At 36.2% G+C, this 16,752-nt stretch overlaps 1 protein-coding gene across 1 annotated transcript in view; it reads left to right on the forward strand.

Moving 5' to 3' along the window:
- The first annotated feature begins 4,200 nt into the window (after positions 1-4,200).
- eIF2A (eukaryotic translation initiation factor 2A) overlaps positions 4,201-16,752 on the forward strand; it is a 35,732-nt gene continuing 23,180 nt past the window's right edge. The window contains exons 1-5 of the mRNA XM_089234280.1: positions 4,201-4,311; positions 8,769-8,838; positions 11,041-11,115; positions 11,444-11,562; positions 14,004-14,100. Of these exons, the coding sequence (XP_089090406.1) occupies positions 4,284-4,311; positions 8,769-8,838; positions 11,041-11,115; positions 11,444-11,562; positions 14,004-14,100 (389 nt within the window). The 5' untranslated portion in view covers positions 4,201-4,283. The remainder of the gene's footprint in view (positions 4,312-8,768; positions 8,839-11,040; positions 11,116-11,443; positions 11,563-14,003; positions 14,101-16,752) is intronic.

Raw genomic sequence — 16,752 nt, forward strand, 5'->3', positions numbered from 1 at the left:
CACTTCTGAAATACAGATGGCGGCACTGAAAAATCAAACACATTACTACATCCCCACTCAGACTATTAGGTATAAACACAGTTGCACTTCCATCACAACCCACAAGGTAGTAAATAAATCGACCATGCATGGTGATAGACCTGAGTTACGCTCGGTTTGAAAGAAAGAAAGTATGACTGTTCCCCTACAGAGCGCAAGACGGCTCACGACAGCGCTTTGCGTCGGGCGTGATTGGCCGACTACTTCTGGAGGAGTCAAGTGCGTCGTGCGCCGCGTGTTTTGCCGTCGTTCTCTTCACTCTTGTGAGTTTTCTTTCCCTTCTTTTCAAACCATAGCATGCAGACGACAGAGTAGCTGATGCTAGGCCCATATATTATAATATAGCCACCATGATCTGATGCACCTTGTTAGGAAAACAGAAACGTGTAGCATGATTCTATGTAACACGTTTCTGCCGACGCGAAATAATCCAGCAAAAATCCTAATCCCACGCAGGGGTGCAACTAGATGCTTGGTCACCCGAGGCAAGTGTGAATTTTGGTGCCCGCTTGTAATGTTGAAGGAGAGGTATGAGAATGAAACTTGTGCCCCCTCTGCTCCCCAGCCCGCCTGGTGGCGGCCCTGATCCTAGGAATACCCGGCTTAACCACCCTGAGCTGATGCGTCACGCTAGGAAAACACAAACGCGTAGCGTGATTATGTAACACGTTTCTGCCGCGGGGTTTTCATAGCAGCAGGTTTTCCGTACCGCGTACAATGTAAATCACCCAGCGTGACACGCTGTCCTGAGCTGAAGCGCCACGCTATAATAAGTGCATGGCGTTTTGCGCTGGGCGATTCACGTTGCGCACGGCACCGAAAACCTGCTCCTGGGAAAATCCAACTTAAAAGAAGGAGCCAGAAAGAAAATGAAAGAAAACACAACAAAAGTGAAAAGAAGATCCGTGAAATGCACGACGCGTTTGATTCCTCCAGAAGCAGTCGGCCAATCACGCCCGACGCAAAGCGCTGACGTGAGACGTATTGCGCTCTGTAGGAAAACAGTCGTACCGCTTTTCCTATTAGATCTTTCCTGTTTTGGTCACTTTTTTTGAACGCTTCCTTGTGTATTCAAGAAACTACTGAACTTTTAGTTCAAACATCCAGCTCAGTTTATGAGGTTTTTGTTAATAGGGAGTTAAACTGAATAGAAAGTTCCCTTGATCAAAATTAATAATCACCCAATGAGTAACCTTTATATTTTAGAGAAGATGGCAGCACCAATAGTAAAAATTAATCAGTAGAAACTACTTGTGGTCTGTGTTTTTTAAGGTTACTTGTTTTGAACGTTTCCTTGTGTATTCAAGAAACAGCTGAACTTTTAGTTCAAACATCCAGCTCAGTTTATGAGGTTTTTTGTTTATAGGGAGCTAAACGGAATAGAAGTTTCTGCTCCCTGGCCAAAAATTAATAATAACCCCATGAGTGGTCATTATAATTCTGAATAGATGGCAGCACCAATAATAAAAATTAATGAGTAAAAATTCACTTGTCCTCTGCGTTTTCAAAAGCCACTTGTTTTGAACGTTTTCTTGAGTATTCACGAAACAACTGAACTTTTAGCTCAAACATCCAGCTCAGTTTATGAGGTTTTTGTTAATAGGGAGCTAAACGGAATAGAAGTTTCTGCTCCCCAGCCCAAAATTAATAATAATCCCATGTGTGGTAATTATAATTTAGAATAATAGATGGCAGCACAAATACTATAAATTAATCAGTGGAAACCATCAAAGTTTGTTCTTGGCAATTTCGCCATAGAAATGTATAGTTCGGTCTCCAAATATTGCGTTTTAAAAATTAAAAAAAGGATGGATAACTCTTCTAAAGGTGAAAAAAGATTAAATTATTTCTCTCATTAATGATGGAATAATTTCTTTCATTAATTCTGGAATTTTCTTTCATTGATTCAGGAATTTACTTTCACTAATGCTGGAATTACTTTTCATCAATTCTGAAATTATATTTTTCATTAACTTTGGAATTATCACTTTCATTAATTTTGGAATTATAACATTTTCGACAATGCTGAAATTATCTCTTTCATTAAGACTGGAATTACCTTTCGTTAATGCTGAAACTATCCCTTTAATTAATCTTGGAATTATCTCTTCCTTACTTTTGGAATTATCTCCTTCTTTAATTCTGGAATTATCTTTCCTTAATTCAAGAATAATCTTTCATTAATGCTGAAATTATCTCATTAATTTTGGAATTATCTCATTAATTTTGGAATTATCTCATTAATTTTGGAATTATCTCATTAATTTTGGAATTATCTCATTAATTTTGGAATTATTTTTTTCATGTATTGTTTTAAATTCCTATTTATGCTATAAGAAAATAATGGGGGATTGTGGATTGTGTTTGTTTTCATCGAGTCAAGTGATCTTCCGACGAATGATGTTGCGGACTATGGCAGCACCTCCTAGAGATAGAAGGCCTCTGCACGGGTTGCCATAAACGTCATTCAGATTACTTAGCAAGTTTGCCACATTTCGAAACACAGCCACCTATTTCGTTTCATCTTATTTTTGCGAAGAATCTTCCTGATTGACTCACAAATACCGCATTGTGATTGGATTTGGGGGGCATAGAAATAGCCAATCCTTAGCCCGATCATTTCTTTTCCGTAGAACGACGATACTAGCAGGAGCAGAGAATTTTTCCCTGAATATTCTAAAGGAAAATGGACTACTTACTGACGTCACAAGCAGCGTGCGGAGGCCTTCTCTCTATCTCCTTCTATCATAGGAGGTGCTGACTATGGATAAAGCTGGGTTTTCCTAGGATTAGCATTTATGTGCCACGTGAACCGCATTGGACCTTTCCGCGTTGGCAGAAACGCGTTTGTGTCTTCCTGGCGTGGCGCATCAGCTCAGGGCGGCTATATAATATATGGCCCTGGCATCAGCTACCCTGTCGTCTGCATGCTCCGATTTGAAGGGAAGGGAAATAAAACAAAAATGAAGGGAAGATCGGTGAAACGCGTGGCGCATGACGCATTTGACTCCTCCAGAAGTAGTCATCTGATAACTCCCGACGTAAAACGCTGTCGTGAGCCGTTGAGTTTTGTAGGAAAAAAGTCAAACTGCTTTTCTCATTGGTGAGTGAGTAGACGGCATGTCGCACTGGACGTTTCACGTTGCACGTGGCACAGAAAATGTGCTCTTAGTAAATCTCCCAGCTTAAAGCCGGGATTTCCTAGGAATAGGTTTGTTGCGCATCGTGAACCGAATTAGACTATTTCGCGCCGACAGAAACGAGTTACCTAATCACGCTATGCGTTTATGTTTTCCTAGCGTGGCGCATCAGCTCAGGGTGGCTATATGACTATATGGTCCTGGCATCAGCAACTCTGTCGTCTGCATGCTCCGGTTTGAGGGGAAGGGAAAGAAAACACACAAGATAGTGAAGAGAAAATCGGGAAAATCCCGCAGCGCACGACGCATTTGATTCCTCCAGAAGCAGTCGGCCAATCACGCTCGACGTAAAGCGCTGCCGTGAGCCGTATTGCGCTCTGTAGGAAAACAGTCATGCTGCTTTTCTTATTGGTGAGTAGACGGCGTGTCGTGCTGGACGATTATTAAACTAGATGAGCGCAAGTTCCAGTTGAGCAAGTGAAGCCGGGTTTTCCTAGGAGCCGGTTTCCTCTGTGCCGCGAGCAACGTGAATCGTCCAGCACGACACGCCGTCCACTCACCAATAAGAAAAGCAGCATGACTGTTTTCCTACAGAGCGCAATACGCCTGACGACAGCGCTTTAAGTCGGGCGTGATTGGCCGACTGCTTCTGGAGGAGTCAAATGCGTTGTGTTTTGCGGTTTTGCCGATATTCTCTTCACTCTTGTGTGTTTTATTTCCCTTCCCTTCAAACCGGAGCATGCAGCCATATACTTTATATAGCCGCCCTGATCTGATGAGCCTTGGTAGGAAAACACAAACGCGTAGCGTGATTATGTAACTCATTTCTGTCGGCGCGAAATAGTCTAATTCGGTTCACGCTGCGCAACAAACCTATTCCTAGGAAAACCCGACTTTAGCCGAGGGAAACGGTTTTAATAAAATTATACAGAGCTATTGGGTTTATGGATCACCACCTGCCCAGGGAAGAGATTTTTATTTTTTATTAAGCAGGTGAAAAGGCCAAATCAAGCGTACAGTACAGGTAAATTGAGCCGCGTTTCTATTGACCATGTGTTTACGGATCTGAACGAAGTTGTTTTGGTTTTAGAGATTCGTGTAAACATGGCTCAACCAACATTATTAATTGCATGTGAGAAAAAAATTTTTTCTTTCCTCGAATTTTTAGGAAATTCATGTACTTAAAGCCATTCCCAATTTTTTCTTTTTTTTTTAATTTCTTGATTATATTTATTGTATTGATAAAAAAATTAGTCTTGTGTTATTAAATGAATATTAGGAGTATATCCAGCTTCTGAGTTACTAATGGGAAAGTTGGTTCCCCCCCCCATCCCCCATGATTTTGAGGGCTCTGAAACTGGAGCAAGATATTCATCAACTAAAAAACTTTGTCCCCAGTTCCACCCCTCACCGATTCCTGCTTTGCTCAAGAAGAAATGAAAGAAACCCGAATTTGACATGAGGCCTCTACCCATAGAGCATGCACAATGTCATACATGCTCAATCCATGGGCCCTTGACCTAATTTTATTAAAATGGACCAAGCGACACATTTCCAGATCACTTAAGTGATCTTTGGCACATTTGTGTATAACTTTAAAGGACCTGAGACACTATTCCTAATCACTTAAGGTATCCGACTATGTTGAAAACGTCATTTTGGAAGAAAAAATATGGATTTTAATTTTTTTATTTTTTATAAAAGCCCTATTTGTTGTGATTCCAAAACACAATAAGTGTTTTGTTTATATGATGCTTAGAATCAAAATTACGTTCACTTTGGTGTTGCATTTTTACATACAAGTAATAGGCGAATAAAGACTTGAAACATGTTTTACGAAGAATGCTATTTTTGACATTTTACTTGAGTTTGTGACATGATTTTTAAAAATTGATTCATTGCATCCTTACGAAATTTTAATGTGATATTTTGCTATATATTGTTGAGGTTATGAACCAAAACATAAGGTCTATCACATATATTTTTTGAATTACTGTGTTTTATAGACAAAATGTAGGATGAAATTTCAAAAAAATTCACACGTACTTAAACATATTTTGGTGTAACTTATGAACATATCATGCAATCCTTTAAATTATGGTTCATAACCTGCAACATTACTAGCTAAATGCACTGTGAAAATCACAAAGCATTTCATTAATAAAATAGTTTGTAATCGTGTTTCAAATATCACATGAATTTTGCCTAAAATTTGACGTAAAAATGACTTTTTCATGGAAAATATAATAGATATACCAAAATTTGTCACTGTTTTCACCATTTCGAGACACTTTCTATCAAAAAATGTATTTAAAGTTCACTCCAGAACCATTTTAAAGAAAGGTGGTCGGATACCTTAAGTGATCCGCGGTACATTTCCACATCACTTAAATTAGAGATGTGAGGTGAGAATATTCTCCTGGATGTAAAAATTGGAGAATAATCAAGAATATTCATTTTTTCTGTTGAATAATTTAAATTGTTTTACTAATTTTATTTATATTGTGAAATATAAATCAGTTTTCATTGCCCGAAGCATTTACAACAAAATAATTTTTGGTGTAATCACCCCCAATGACAACTTTATTTCGAGGTCATATTCTCCAGGTCATGATGAGGGGTTTTAAAAGCGTGGTTATAAAGATTTTTTTAGAAACCTTTAAATTAAAACATTAAAAAATTATTTTAAAATTAGATAAATTTTCAGCAATAAGTTCAAAACAAAAGAAATTAAACCAAAGTTGATTGATAAAGGAAGCTATTCTTATACAATCACCTTCATTCTAAGAAGATACAGAAATGTCGTTTTCTTCAATGTACATACACTTAAATTCTGTATCACTCATATTTCTTTAAAAGTTGTGCAATTCAGCCCTGTTGGTTGAATTTTCTTGCTTTCAAACTTTAATATTGTGGTCTACAAACTTCAATATACCCATCTTCTTGATTGGCAGAGAAACGGACATTCTCCGGAGAATATTCTCTCAAAGGACTATTATGAATTACTAGAGATTATTCTTATCAAAAATAATAACTATTATACAAAAATAATAATTATTCTCAAGTTATTTATGGAGATTATTTATTATAATACATGTTATTACATATATTCTTGATAATACTCTCTGGAAAGATTTCGGTAACTAAAGGATATTCTCATCGAGGAGAATATTCATTCTCTATAAGGACTATTATTAATAACTTCAGAACAATTTTTATTATTTGCTATAAGAATATTCCCCAGTAATTTATGAAAGTTGTCCTTCCAGAGAATATCTAAAGGATATTATATGTAACCGCATATATTATAAATAAGAGGAGAATATTCTCATCAATAACTTATAAGAATATTCTGAAGTTATTTATAATAGCAGTCCTAGCAGAGAATATTCTCCGAAAGATTATTCTCGATAATTTTGCATCTGTAACTTAAATAGCTTGCGACGCATTCCCAGGTTACCCACTGCATATTTCCAGACTACTGTGTGACCTGTGGATCTTGAATGACCCATGGTACAGTTCCAAGCCACTTGAGTGGCCTGTGGCATATTCTCAATTCAATTAAGTGACTGGCGGCACATTTCCAGATCACTTGAGCAGCCCGCTGCATATTTATAGATCACCTTGGTGACTCACGTGACATTTCATTTAGGCAGGGTATATGTATATGCAGCCGTATATTTATTCGGTGTACGGCAGAAGACTTACAGTGACGTCATGCTCCTTGCAGGATATTTTAGAGGCATGTGATGTCTGACATTTATTCTTTCAATCCAAGCGTAACTCTATTGCCATGGGCAATTTTACTAACAATTGAGTTGTGCCGGAAGTGTAAGTGTGTGTATATACAGGGTGTTCTAAAATTGGACACAAAAATTGCAATGGAACATGGTGTCACAAACCACATTGAGGGGGTGAAAATCATGAAAAGCACATGCAGGTTTCAACATCATACTGAAACGGCAAAAATACAACAATAACTACAAAAAGATTGATTTGATTAATTCAAGAGTTGTTGGGAGTGGCGGATGCGCTTGAAGATGCCAGGTATGCTTTTATACAGCCAATACCAGTTTAGCCGATAGTTGTCCGTTTCAATAAGTATCGTCTGTATAAAAACATACCTGGTATCTTCAAGCATGTCTGAGAATTGTTTTTTACGTCGTTGTAGACTGTGCAATGACGTCAGCGGCTGCCGCTTCCAACAACTCTTGTAGTAATTACTCAAATAAATTGTTTTATAGTTATTATTGTACTTTTTGTCTTTCCAGCGTGACATCGAAACCTGCATGAATTTCTTGCGATTTTCATTCTGTCAACATGGTTTCTGATACCATGTTCCATTGCAATTTTTGTTCCTCTTGATGCCTACTAACAACCCTCAGAGTTTGTCGGTCCATTAATGGAACACCCTGTATTTATGGTGGTGTGGGTGAATTAGTGTTGCCATCTATGTTTCAAATTGTGAGTGAGGTGTAATGATTGAACATTTGTAGCATTGTAGGGCTGTTGCTCTTTGTATCTAGACTTTTTAACGAGGAGATCGGCTCGCATTCATGCCTCGAAGTTGGGAACCACGGCAAACCAACTTCAGCCAATCATCACTGTGGCGTTCGACAGTTCTTTTATGTAACGTAAAAAATGTAACCAACCATCGGTTGTTTTTCTTTTCAACTTTTGTAAAAGATCTTTCATCAAACTTTTATAGTGTAATTCCAGGCTTAGTGTACGCAGGCTTACTGTAGCTTTTGACAGTAATAAAACACTTAATTATCACATCTACATTATAATTAACACTATGACCAAAGATGGGGGGGGGGGACATCGCACCCCAGCGTCAAAAGTGAAGTCGACTGATCTAATGTATATATGCATATATGAATTGACATCATCATCGTGCCCCCAGATTTCCAAGTCTATTTCCGCCTATGATTAACACAATGGGATTTTGCTTTTGTTTTGTCATGATGGCTCACGTGAGATTGGGGGGGGGGGGCACTGTGCATGCTTTGCCGACACCAGCTATAGTGGACTACTGTAGATCTAGACTACGAGATAGATATAGACCATCTACTATTGATGGTGTTGGCTTCATTCACTGACCCGCCACCCCATGCACATCATGGCTCTTCGTACTGAATATCAGTCATTAAAAATGTACTCGAGCTATCAAATTGGGCACACAGAAGTGACGTCACTTCTTGTTCTGCCATATGATAGAATAAACATCTTCCTCCATATACATATATCTACAGCGTTTCACTTGAGTCTCCTGTTACACAGATTTTGCTGTCCTTCTGCTAACATACCATAAGCAGGGTTGTGTCAAATTTGACATTTTTTTTGTCACCAACTGATTATGACTGAAATGAAATATGAATATGATTGGCTCTTTCAAGATTTTTTTTTGCCGACTATGTTTTCCAAGCCAACGTGCTATCCTTATCCACAGTTTAAACTGTCAAAAACTGCCATGCGTCAATAACCTTCCAACCTCGTTTCTAAATCAGCTTTGCTTTGTATTTGGATGCATGAGTGATGCTCTTATAAATTTTTCTTTCTTTGTAAGTTTTATTATTTCACCCGCAGGTAGAGGATCCGCTGGTGTAAAGTTCATCAAGGGGCCACCTGGAGATGACTCTTTCATAGATTTCCCAAAGTATGTACACTGTGTCTCTTGCATAGCAAAAATTTCCCATAACGTTCCTAGTTTAAAAAAATTTCAATAACTTCATATGCTTTAACTCATCGCTGATATCCTGGAATTTGTTGCACATATTTCACAGCTGGGGATATGCATGGTTTTTTCCTTAACTAAGTATATTGCAGAGTTATTTTCTCAATTAAGTCATAACCAGGGCTAAACAAATTGCAAAAAAAAAAAAAAAAAATTAGGTGCCCAAGCAAAATTTTAGGCGCCAAAAAATTTCCCAAAATTACCCAAGAAAAAAACTGAAATACAGTCTACCCTTGTTATAACGACCCTGCATTATAGCAATCCCATTCCAATACAACGACTGGTAGGATAAGTCCCAAACGTTTTCATAGAACAACTATCGTATATGTTTTACTTTCGATATAACAACCCTTCCAATGTAAAGTCTGTTTTCGGAAGAGACAAAGTATCAAGCATTGACTGTAATGCTTCTTTTGACTTTTTCAGAGCATAGTTACCCTTCTTTCATGTTGGCAGATATGCTGCTATAAATTCCAGACATTTTGTATTGCTCTAAGTCTGCAATTTAACAGCTGCAGGAAGATAATTTTTACGTGCCATTACCAATTTTACTATTGGACATTACGGTAGCCAGGGGTCTGTCCAGCCAAATTTTGGTCCATTTTCTGGACCTTTCACAAAATTTGAAAATTGGACCCTTTTCTTAAAATAAAAATTAAAGAAAACCACCTTATGTGTGTATATATATATATATATATATATATATATACACACACATACTTCCCTATTAAAAAAAGTTTTATTTTGTATTTCGTACAAAAGAAATTAAAATTTCAAATATATATATATATATATATATATATTTGAAATTTTAATTTCTTTTGTACGAAATACAAAATAAAACTTTTTTTATTATATATATTTTATAATTATATATATTTATAAATATATATATATATATATATTATATATATATATATATATTTGAAATTTTAATTTCTTTTGTACGAAATACAAAATAAAACTTTTTTTAATAATATATATATATATATATATATATATATATATATATTTGAAATTTTAATTTCTTTTGTACGAAATACAAAATAAAACTTTTTTTAATAGGGAAGCATAAAACAGAACCCCCACCCCCCATAAAAAAGGTCTGGACAGGCCCGTAGCAGTTTTTTTATTATAAATTAGTGCATGGTGTCATGAATGAGTATAAGGCCTACTGTCTACGTTTATAGAAAAGATCAGACCTGCCAACTCTCCAGATATTTTGCCCTTCGTCCGGCTCTCCAGATTTGTTAGAAATTTCCCCGGATTTTAGCAGAAAATCAGATTTGAAAGATAATTTTTTTCAATTTCATTTAGATCAGAATTTTTTTTATATTTTCCCTAAGCTTTCAGGATGTCATGAGATCAATGACTTCGTCAAGATTATCCATCACTAATAGCATCCAAGATGATTATATTCTGCTCAGGGACTACGCAAGACCTGCTTAGGGAAGAAGGGGGCACTTTTTCTCAATTGATTAAAAGAAACTAAAATTTCGTTTATCGGGTTTGCGTCAAAGCCATCCTGTCCCGGGCGAATTTCTGGATTTCAAAAGTTGGTACATCTGATCATATTTAAGGTAATAGAGTTCTAGAATAAATATTTTATACCCATAAATATTTCAAACATGCAAAAGTGCATATTTTACTGCAATAAATTTCACATTGGCATTTCACTACCTTGAGAACAAGAAATGTCCTGTAATCTACATGAATAAAATTTATTCCCTCTGTAATGAGATCTTGAGAAATTTGAGGAAAGTGTTTGTGATTTTCAGAGAAAATGTTGCTGCTTCTAAATGTTGCATCCGTGCACAGTCTATTACCTTATAAAAATACATGAACATACAAATTTAACATTTAATTCTTCTTTATCTGACTTCTACTCTCCGGATTATGCACAGGAAATTATGATATGCTTGCAGGATTTCTGCAGAAAATTTCAGGATTTTTGTGAGAAAATTACAGGACTTTTGAGTTTTCAAGGTTAGCAGGTTTGAAAGATTAAGGGCAATAAGCAAGAGAAAGATTTATATTTCTTTTTGTTTCTGATATATTGTGAATATATTTTATGAAAGCCTGTGGTTGTTGAATCAACTTGGTTGTTTATTCCTTTTTCGACAGTGAAACCAGCCCGCTTTGCCGTGAGATGGTGTTCTCGACTGATGGATCACTCGTTGCTTGGTGTAACTGTAAAACGTATGTAATTTATTCTAACGTGCTCTGCTATCTCTATCCATAACATTATCCTGTTATCATTATTTGCATTAGTTACACAGACCATTGGCATAAATAAGTGGCAACACCAAAATCTGTTCTATAAAATGTTGTAATTTGTTGCCAAATAAAAACTGTTGCTGGTAACCATATTCTAATATTCCTATTCTAATATTTTTATCGATTGTTATAAAATTCACACTCAAATTATACTAAAATTGAACTTTAATAAAACAAATTTTATATTTGCGTAGTCACAAAAGTTTGATCTAAATGTGTGTAGCTCTTCATTTTCTTTTTCTTAATACAGTGTGAATATTGCTTCTACTTCTCCTCGGAAGCTTCTGCATGAAATCAACCGGCCCAAAACAATGTGTCTGCAGTTTTCACCAAAGGGAACTTATCTGTCTACATGGGAACCTTATGTTGGTATGTTTTTCTCACCGTATTCTCTCCCTCTTCTGCCCTTGCTGGAATGCTCCCAAACTTGAGCAACACCAGATTTTTTAATGTTGGGGTGTCTGGTCCATTCCTGGCATGTCATGGAAAGTGAGGTTTGATAAGAATCACAGTATGCACTTAGCCAATTCAATGGATTTTTACAATAAAGATATTTAAGCATTTCCCAGAATGTGTGATTTAAATTTCCCGGCATGGTATGAAATATGGGTATTCGCAGCATGCTGGTCTCCCTCAATATTTCCAGATGTGTCGACTAATGTGAGGGGAACACTGCATTGTGTTTTTTTTTAATTTAAGATTTGTACTTTTCTGCATATTGAACCAATGTCTTTCGTGCTAAAGCAGAATATTTCACATTTTTTGACTACAAGGCCTCAGCTGACTGAAATTGTTCATTTCATTGAAGATTCTTCCCTAGATTGTTCTGCAGAAGCATTGATTGTTCTTTGGTGTAAATTACAGTCTTTGTACATTCTGCTTTGGGAAGGTTTTTACATCATCAATCATAGGGTTACCGCATTCTCAAATCCCAAAATGGGTACATCATTGAAACAAAAGTTGCTCTAGTCTCTGTCTACAAGTGCCATCATCCCCAAAGCATAATGTGCCAAAATCTGCAACATACGTCACAGAACAATCTGGAAGAATTTTAAGAAAAGGTGCAGAAAACACTATTATGGGGATTTTTACCACAGAGCATTTCTAGTCAGCTGAGGGTTTGTTGTAGAACAATGCAAAACATTCTGTTTTGGGGGGGCCAGCATCAAATGTCAGTGTCTGATCACTGTACAAAAACCAAACTCATTGCAAATAATGAAATCAGAGTGACACAAACTATTTTAGTCATAAAACTGCATTGGAAAGACTTCTATTCCTAACTGGTGCATAACAGCGTTCATAACAGGATGTAAATGAAGTGTTTAGAGATAAGTGCTAGGATGCCACAAGACATTTGAAATTCTAATATTCCTAAAGGTTACAAGTGATGTCCAATTGTGAATTCTTTCACGAAAACTAAATGATTTTCGAGATTTTTTTTTCAGCTATTTGGTTCATGTCTACCTGTAAAATTAATGGAATACAGTAGACTCTCACTAATCTGGCACATGTCAGGTTGGAGTTATGTCAGATCACAGAAATCACCAAAATTCTGTAAGGCAGCTGAAAAACCTACTTAAATAATATAATATGAATTTCTGTGCATAGACATGCATAGAGCTCAAATTCCACATAACCAGTAGGACATTTGTATTGACTTTAAGGGGGTCTCAAAATTTAACAACATATATGCATTGACTAATGATATATCTTCATCCTAAATTGTAAGCCCCTTTCTATCAAAGTTGGTCCCCTAACAGGCAGTGACATGTTTTCCTCTTCCATGTGCATATACAGCTAGCTTTAAAACATCAAATTATTGGATGGGCCAGACTTGCGCATGGCAAGTTTTTAGAGAATCTACTGTATAGTCAGATCTTAATAAGTCAGATGTGTAGGGGTGACAAAAACTTTGTTTTATCGTCAGTTTGACTTATCGGAAATTCTGATTTCAGAGAGAGAAAAAGAATGATCTATTTTATAAAAAATAGATTTACGAATATCATATTAGTAAAACATGTCAAACTACTAGAAAGAAATTCTAATTTAATTTTATTTAATTATTGAGAATATTTAGAAATTAATTATACATACATAGTGTGCATATTATGCATCATACAAGATTATTTTCTGTCAAATATGCAGTGGTTTTGGAGCTTTTTTTTTTGTCCTTTCATGAGAAAGTCATTCACTTTTTATGCCAGCAGAAAAATGAAAATCTGCTAAATCATGGTTTCCCAAACATTTTGTTCCATCGCCCCCTTCTTCAGGAGAATTTTTTCTCCTATTGCATCCCCCCCCCCCCACCTCCACAGATTCAAGCTAACCCATAGGATCCTATGTTATACTCCTATCTTCTATCCCTTTGGACCATTCCATTGCACACCAAGAGGCGATATTGCCCACTTTGGGAAATACTGCGCTAAATGAATCTTCTAAATACTAAATTCTATTTCTAAATGCTTATTTATATTTGCCAAATGTTAAATTCTACTGCTGAGTGATATTTTTATAATTTTTCTGATGCCTGAAAGCTCTGACTCAAAGGAAAACTTCGAGTGTTAAGGGAAAAAGCTCTGGAGCTGAGTGAAAACTTTGACTTAAACAGATATTTGAGTTATCTGAGTTTGTATTATCACAATTGACTGTATGTGTGGTGAACAAACAGTACTTTCTTTTAGATGACTGAGTTCATGTGATGCCATAAATGGGAGAAAAGGAGTTTTTAATTTGATTGAAAAGATAAAATCTTTCTAAGCAAATGTTTTCCATGTGTTCTACGATAAATTTATATATTTTTTCAATCACAGCTCAAGAAACTCATCAGTTGAGTTGTAATCTTCACATATGGAAAACTTCAACCGGAGAATGTGTCAAATCTTTCATTCAAAAAAAACAGTCGAACTGGTGAGTTAAATTTTTGTCATATCCTGTAAAATTCGCTTGCCTGAAAGAGTATAGGCTACTAAACTACACATGCACCTTGTCCATATTCCTCTTCAGAACTTCCAACAAATTGGTACATGTTGGAATGTGCATGTCCTTGTTGTGAACCTACCTTGAAGTTTGTTACTTTGTAATGACCGTTATGTGTCGTGCTGTCATCTGAAATTGATTTCTCTAACTATAATTGAATAATTGTACTGTTGTTTTCTGTGGGGAGACTTTTTGACTGGGATTTGACTTATTGACTTGCATTTGCGTCTCAAAGTTAGGAACCTCAGAAAACCAACTTCAGCTGACCACCACTGTGATGATGGTAGGTTTCGAACCTGGGTCCGCAATGAAACTCCATCACTATGCCCACTCGACCGGGAGGCAAGGCTACCAGGACACAGCTTTCAATCAAGGGGGCTTGTTAGAGGTGCACCTGCTTCCATATCATAGCTGTCGAGTCCCAAAATTTCTGTCTCCTGGACTCCCAAAAAAAAAATTAACTTTTTTTAATTTTCTGAATTTGACTGTAACTGTAAAAAATCCCTACTTTTGGGGGAAAAAATGATTCCCAAATAATTTATTGAGAAAAAAAAAATCATTGTTTTTATTTTTAATCCCCAAAATTACGTCACAAGCATAATGTAAATTGATTCCATTGTGTCAAATCACAAAAAGATTCAGTTAAACTCTACTCTGTAACACCACCATCCATCCCAAATAATTTTAGCACTATAACGAGTTTGGTGTTACATTGGTTCATGGTCAGAATAGCGTTTCAGAGAAGCCCCATTATATAAATTTGCACATTTTTTATGAACTACCGTATCTCAGTGTCTTACTCCATAATAAATAAAATAACCTATTTTTTTATATGCATTTAATTTTAGGTTGATAAAATTTGTAAAATTGTAAACACTGTACACACACACTAATTACTTAAATATTTATTGATATAAAACTTGACAGAAAAAAACATACACTTTGAAAGCATTTTAATTTTGTATAAATTTTTAGCGAGATGCACGCATGCACACACACACATATAAGCCCAAAAACTAAATAAACAAAGGGATATAGTTTCAGCATTGCTTTTAATTCATATTGGTTTGATAATCCTGAATTTCCTGTTTTTCAGATATTGAAAAGAACAACTCCTTTCCACATGATTGAACATGAACATTAAAACATGACTTTTCTTGGTAACCTTGAACAAATTTGTGCATTATGCTTACTATATACTTCCTTTGCTAATAAATCTGTTTCTTTGAATATGTTGGCTGTTTAGCTCTAAGGTCTTTACACACATTCAAATATTCAATGTGTTTTCTAAGACCCCCCGACCATATCATTTCTTTATTCTTTAAGTCTAACTGTTGTTATGTTGTAAACTGTTGTTATGCTGACAACAGTGGAATGAGAAGGATAAATCCTCAACTTGTTTCAGAAAAAAAAGAGCAAAATGATAGAGGAAATGAGGAAATTCGTGGGAAATGACACACTAACTTTATATACAATCAAAAGAATAGTTGGCATTATAATGAGTGGGCACTAAAACTCGTATTTTACATTATAATCCCTACATGAAAAATTTTTTCGCTGAAAATTTGTGGTGCTGAGCAGGGTTGACTATTTCATTATCAGCTTTCGCCATCTGAAATTGGCAAGAAGACTTGACCATATGTCCCGTTTTGGGTCCTGATGCCAATTTTTTTTGTTGGCATGATTTGACTTGAGAGTAGTTATGACAGCCGCTGTAGTGGTAAAGTAGTCATAGTGACGGACTCGCATCGCGAGGTCCCGGGTTCAAACCCCACCGTCACCGCAGTGATGGTCGGCTGAAGTTGGTTTTCTGCAGTTCCCAACTTCGAGGTGCGAATGCAAGCCAGTCTCTCCATTAAAAAGTCTCGCCGCAGAGAGCAACAGGCCTACAACGGTAAAATCTTCAAACATTACACTTCACTCATAGTTCAAAAAATGTGGTAGATGGCAGCATTATAACAAGCATTACACAGAAACAAGCTTCATGTTAGGTTCGCAACATGGACACACACATTCCAACATGTGCCATTTCATTAGAAGTTCCGCTAAGCTGCTAAGGAACATGAACGAGGTACATGTGTGGCTTAGTAGTAGTAGTTATGACATGTAATTTAACCTATTGGTTAGCGATTATTGGCAACTTGGTGCTAATTGATGATAGCTTGCAAGATGCCATGCAAAACCGTGATAAGAACTTTTTTGTTGTGAAGAAGATGCACTCTTTCCTCTCATTAAGGCACACCCATAGGATTAAGATGAATTTGTCAGACCAAAAAAAAAAAGATGGCAGCTAAATCTGCTCCTGTTCATGTGTCTGTTTGCTTATCAATCGTTTATATAGCATAAACTGTATCTGAATCCACCCATGTGGATGGAATAGATAGTCCACAGGCAGACTTGAAAAGTTTATTCCAGCTAAATACAAAGCATTCAGTTGTATGTAATTATAATTTATATATATACAAGTACAATGTTTACACACTATTACTTAACCGTACATTCACTTTGTACACATTCCTCTACAGTATTTCTAATGGATTGGTACATCCCGGAATGTATGTGTACGTGTTGTGAACCTAATGT

This window comes from Pholcus phalangioides, unplaced genomic scaffold (assembly GCF_987345545.1).
Source record: "Pholcus phalangioides strain wild (caught in Gottingen) unplaced genomic scaffold, Ppha-v1.0 ptg000008l_1, whole genome shotgun sequence".
Classification (NCBI taxonomy): domain Eukaryota; kingdom Metazoa; phylum Arthropoda; class Arachnida; order Araneae; family Pholcidae; genus Pholcus; species Pholcus phalangioides.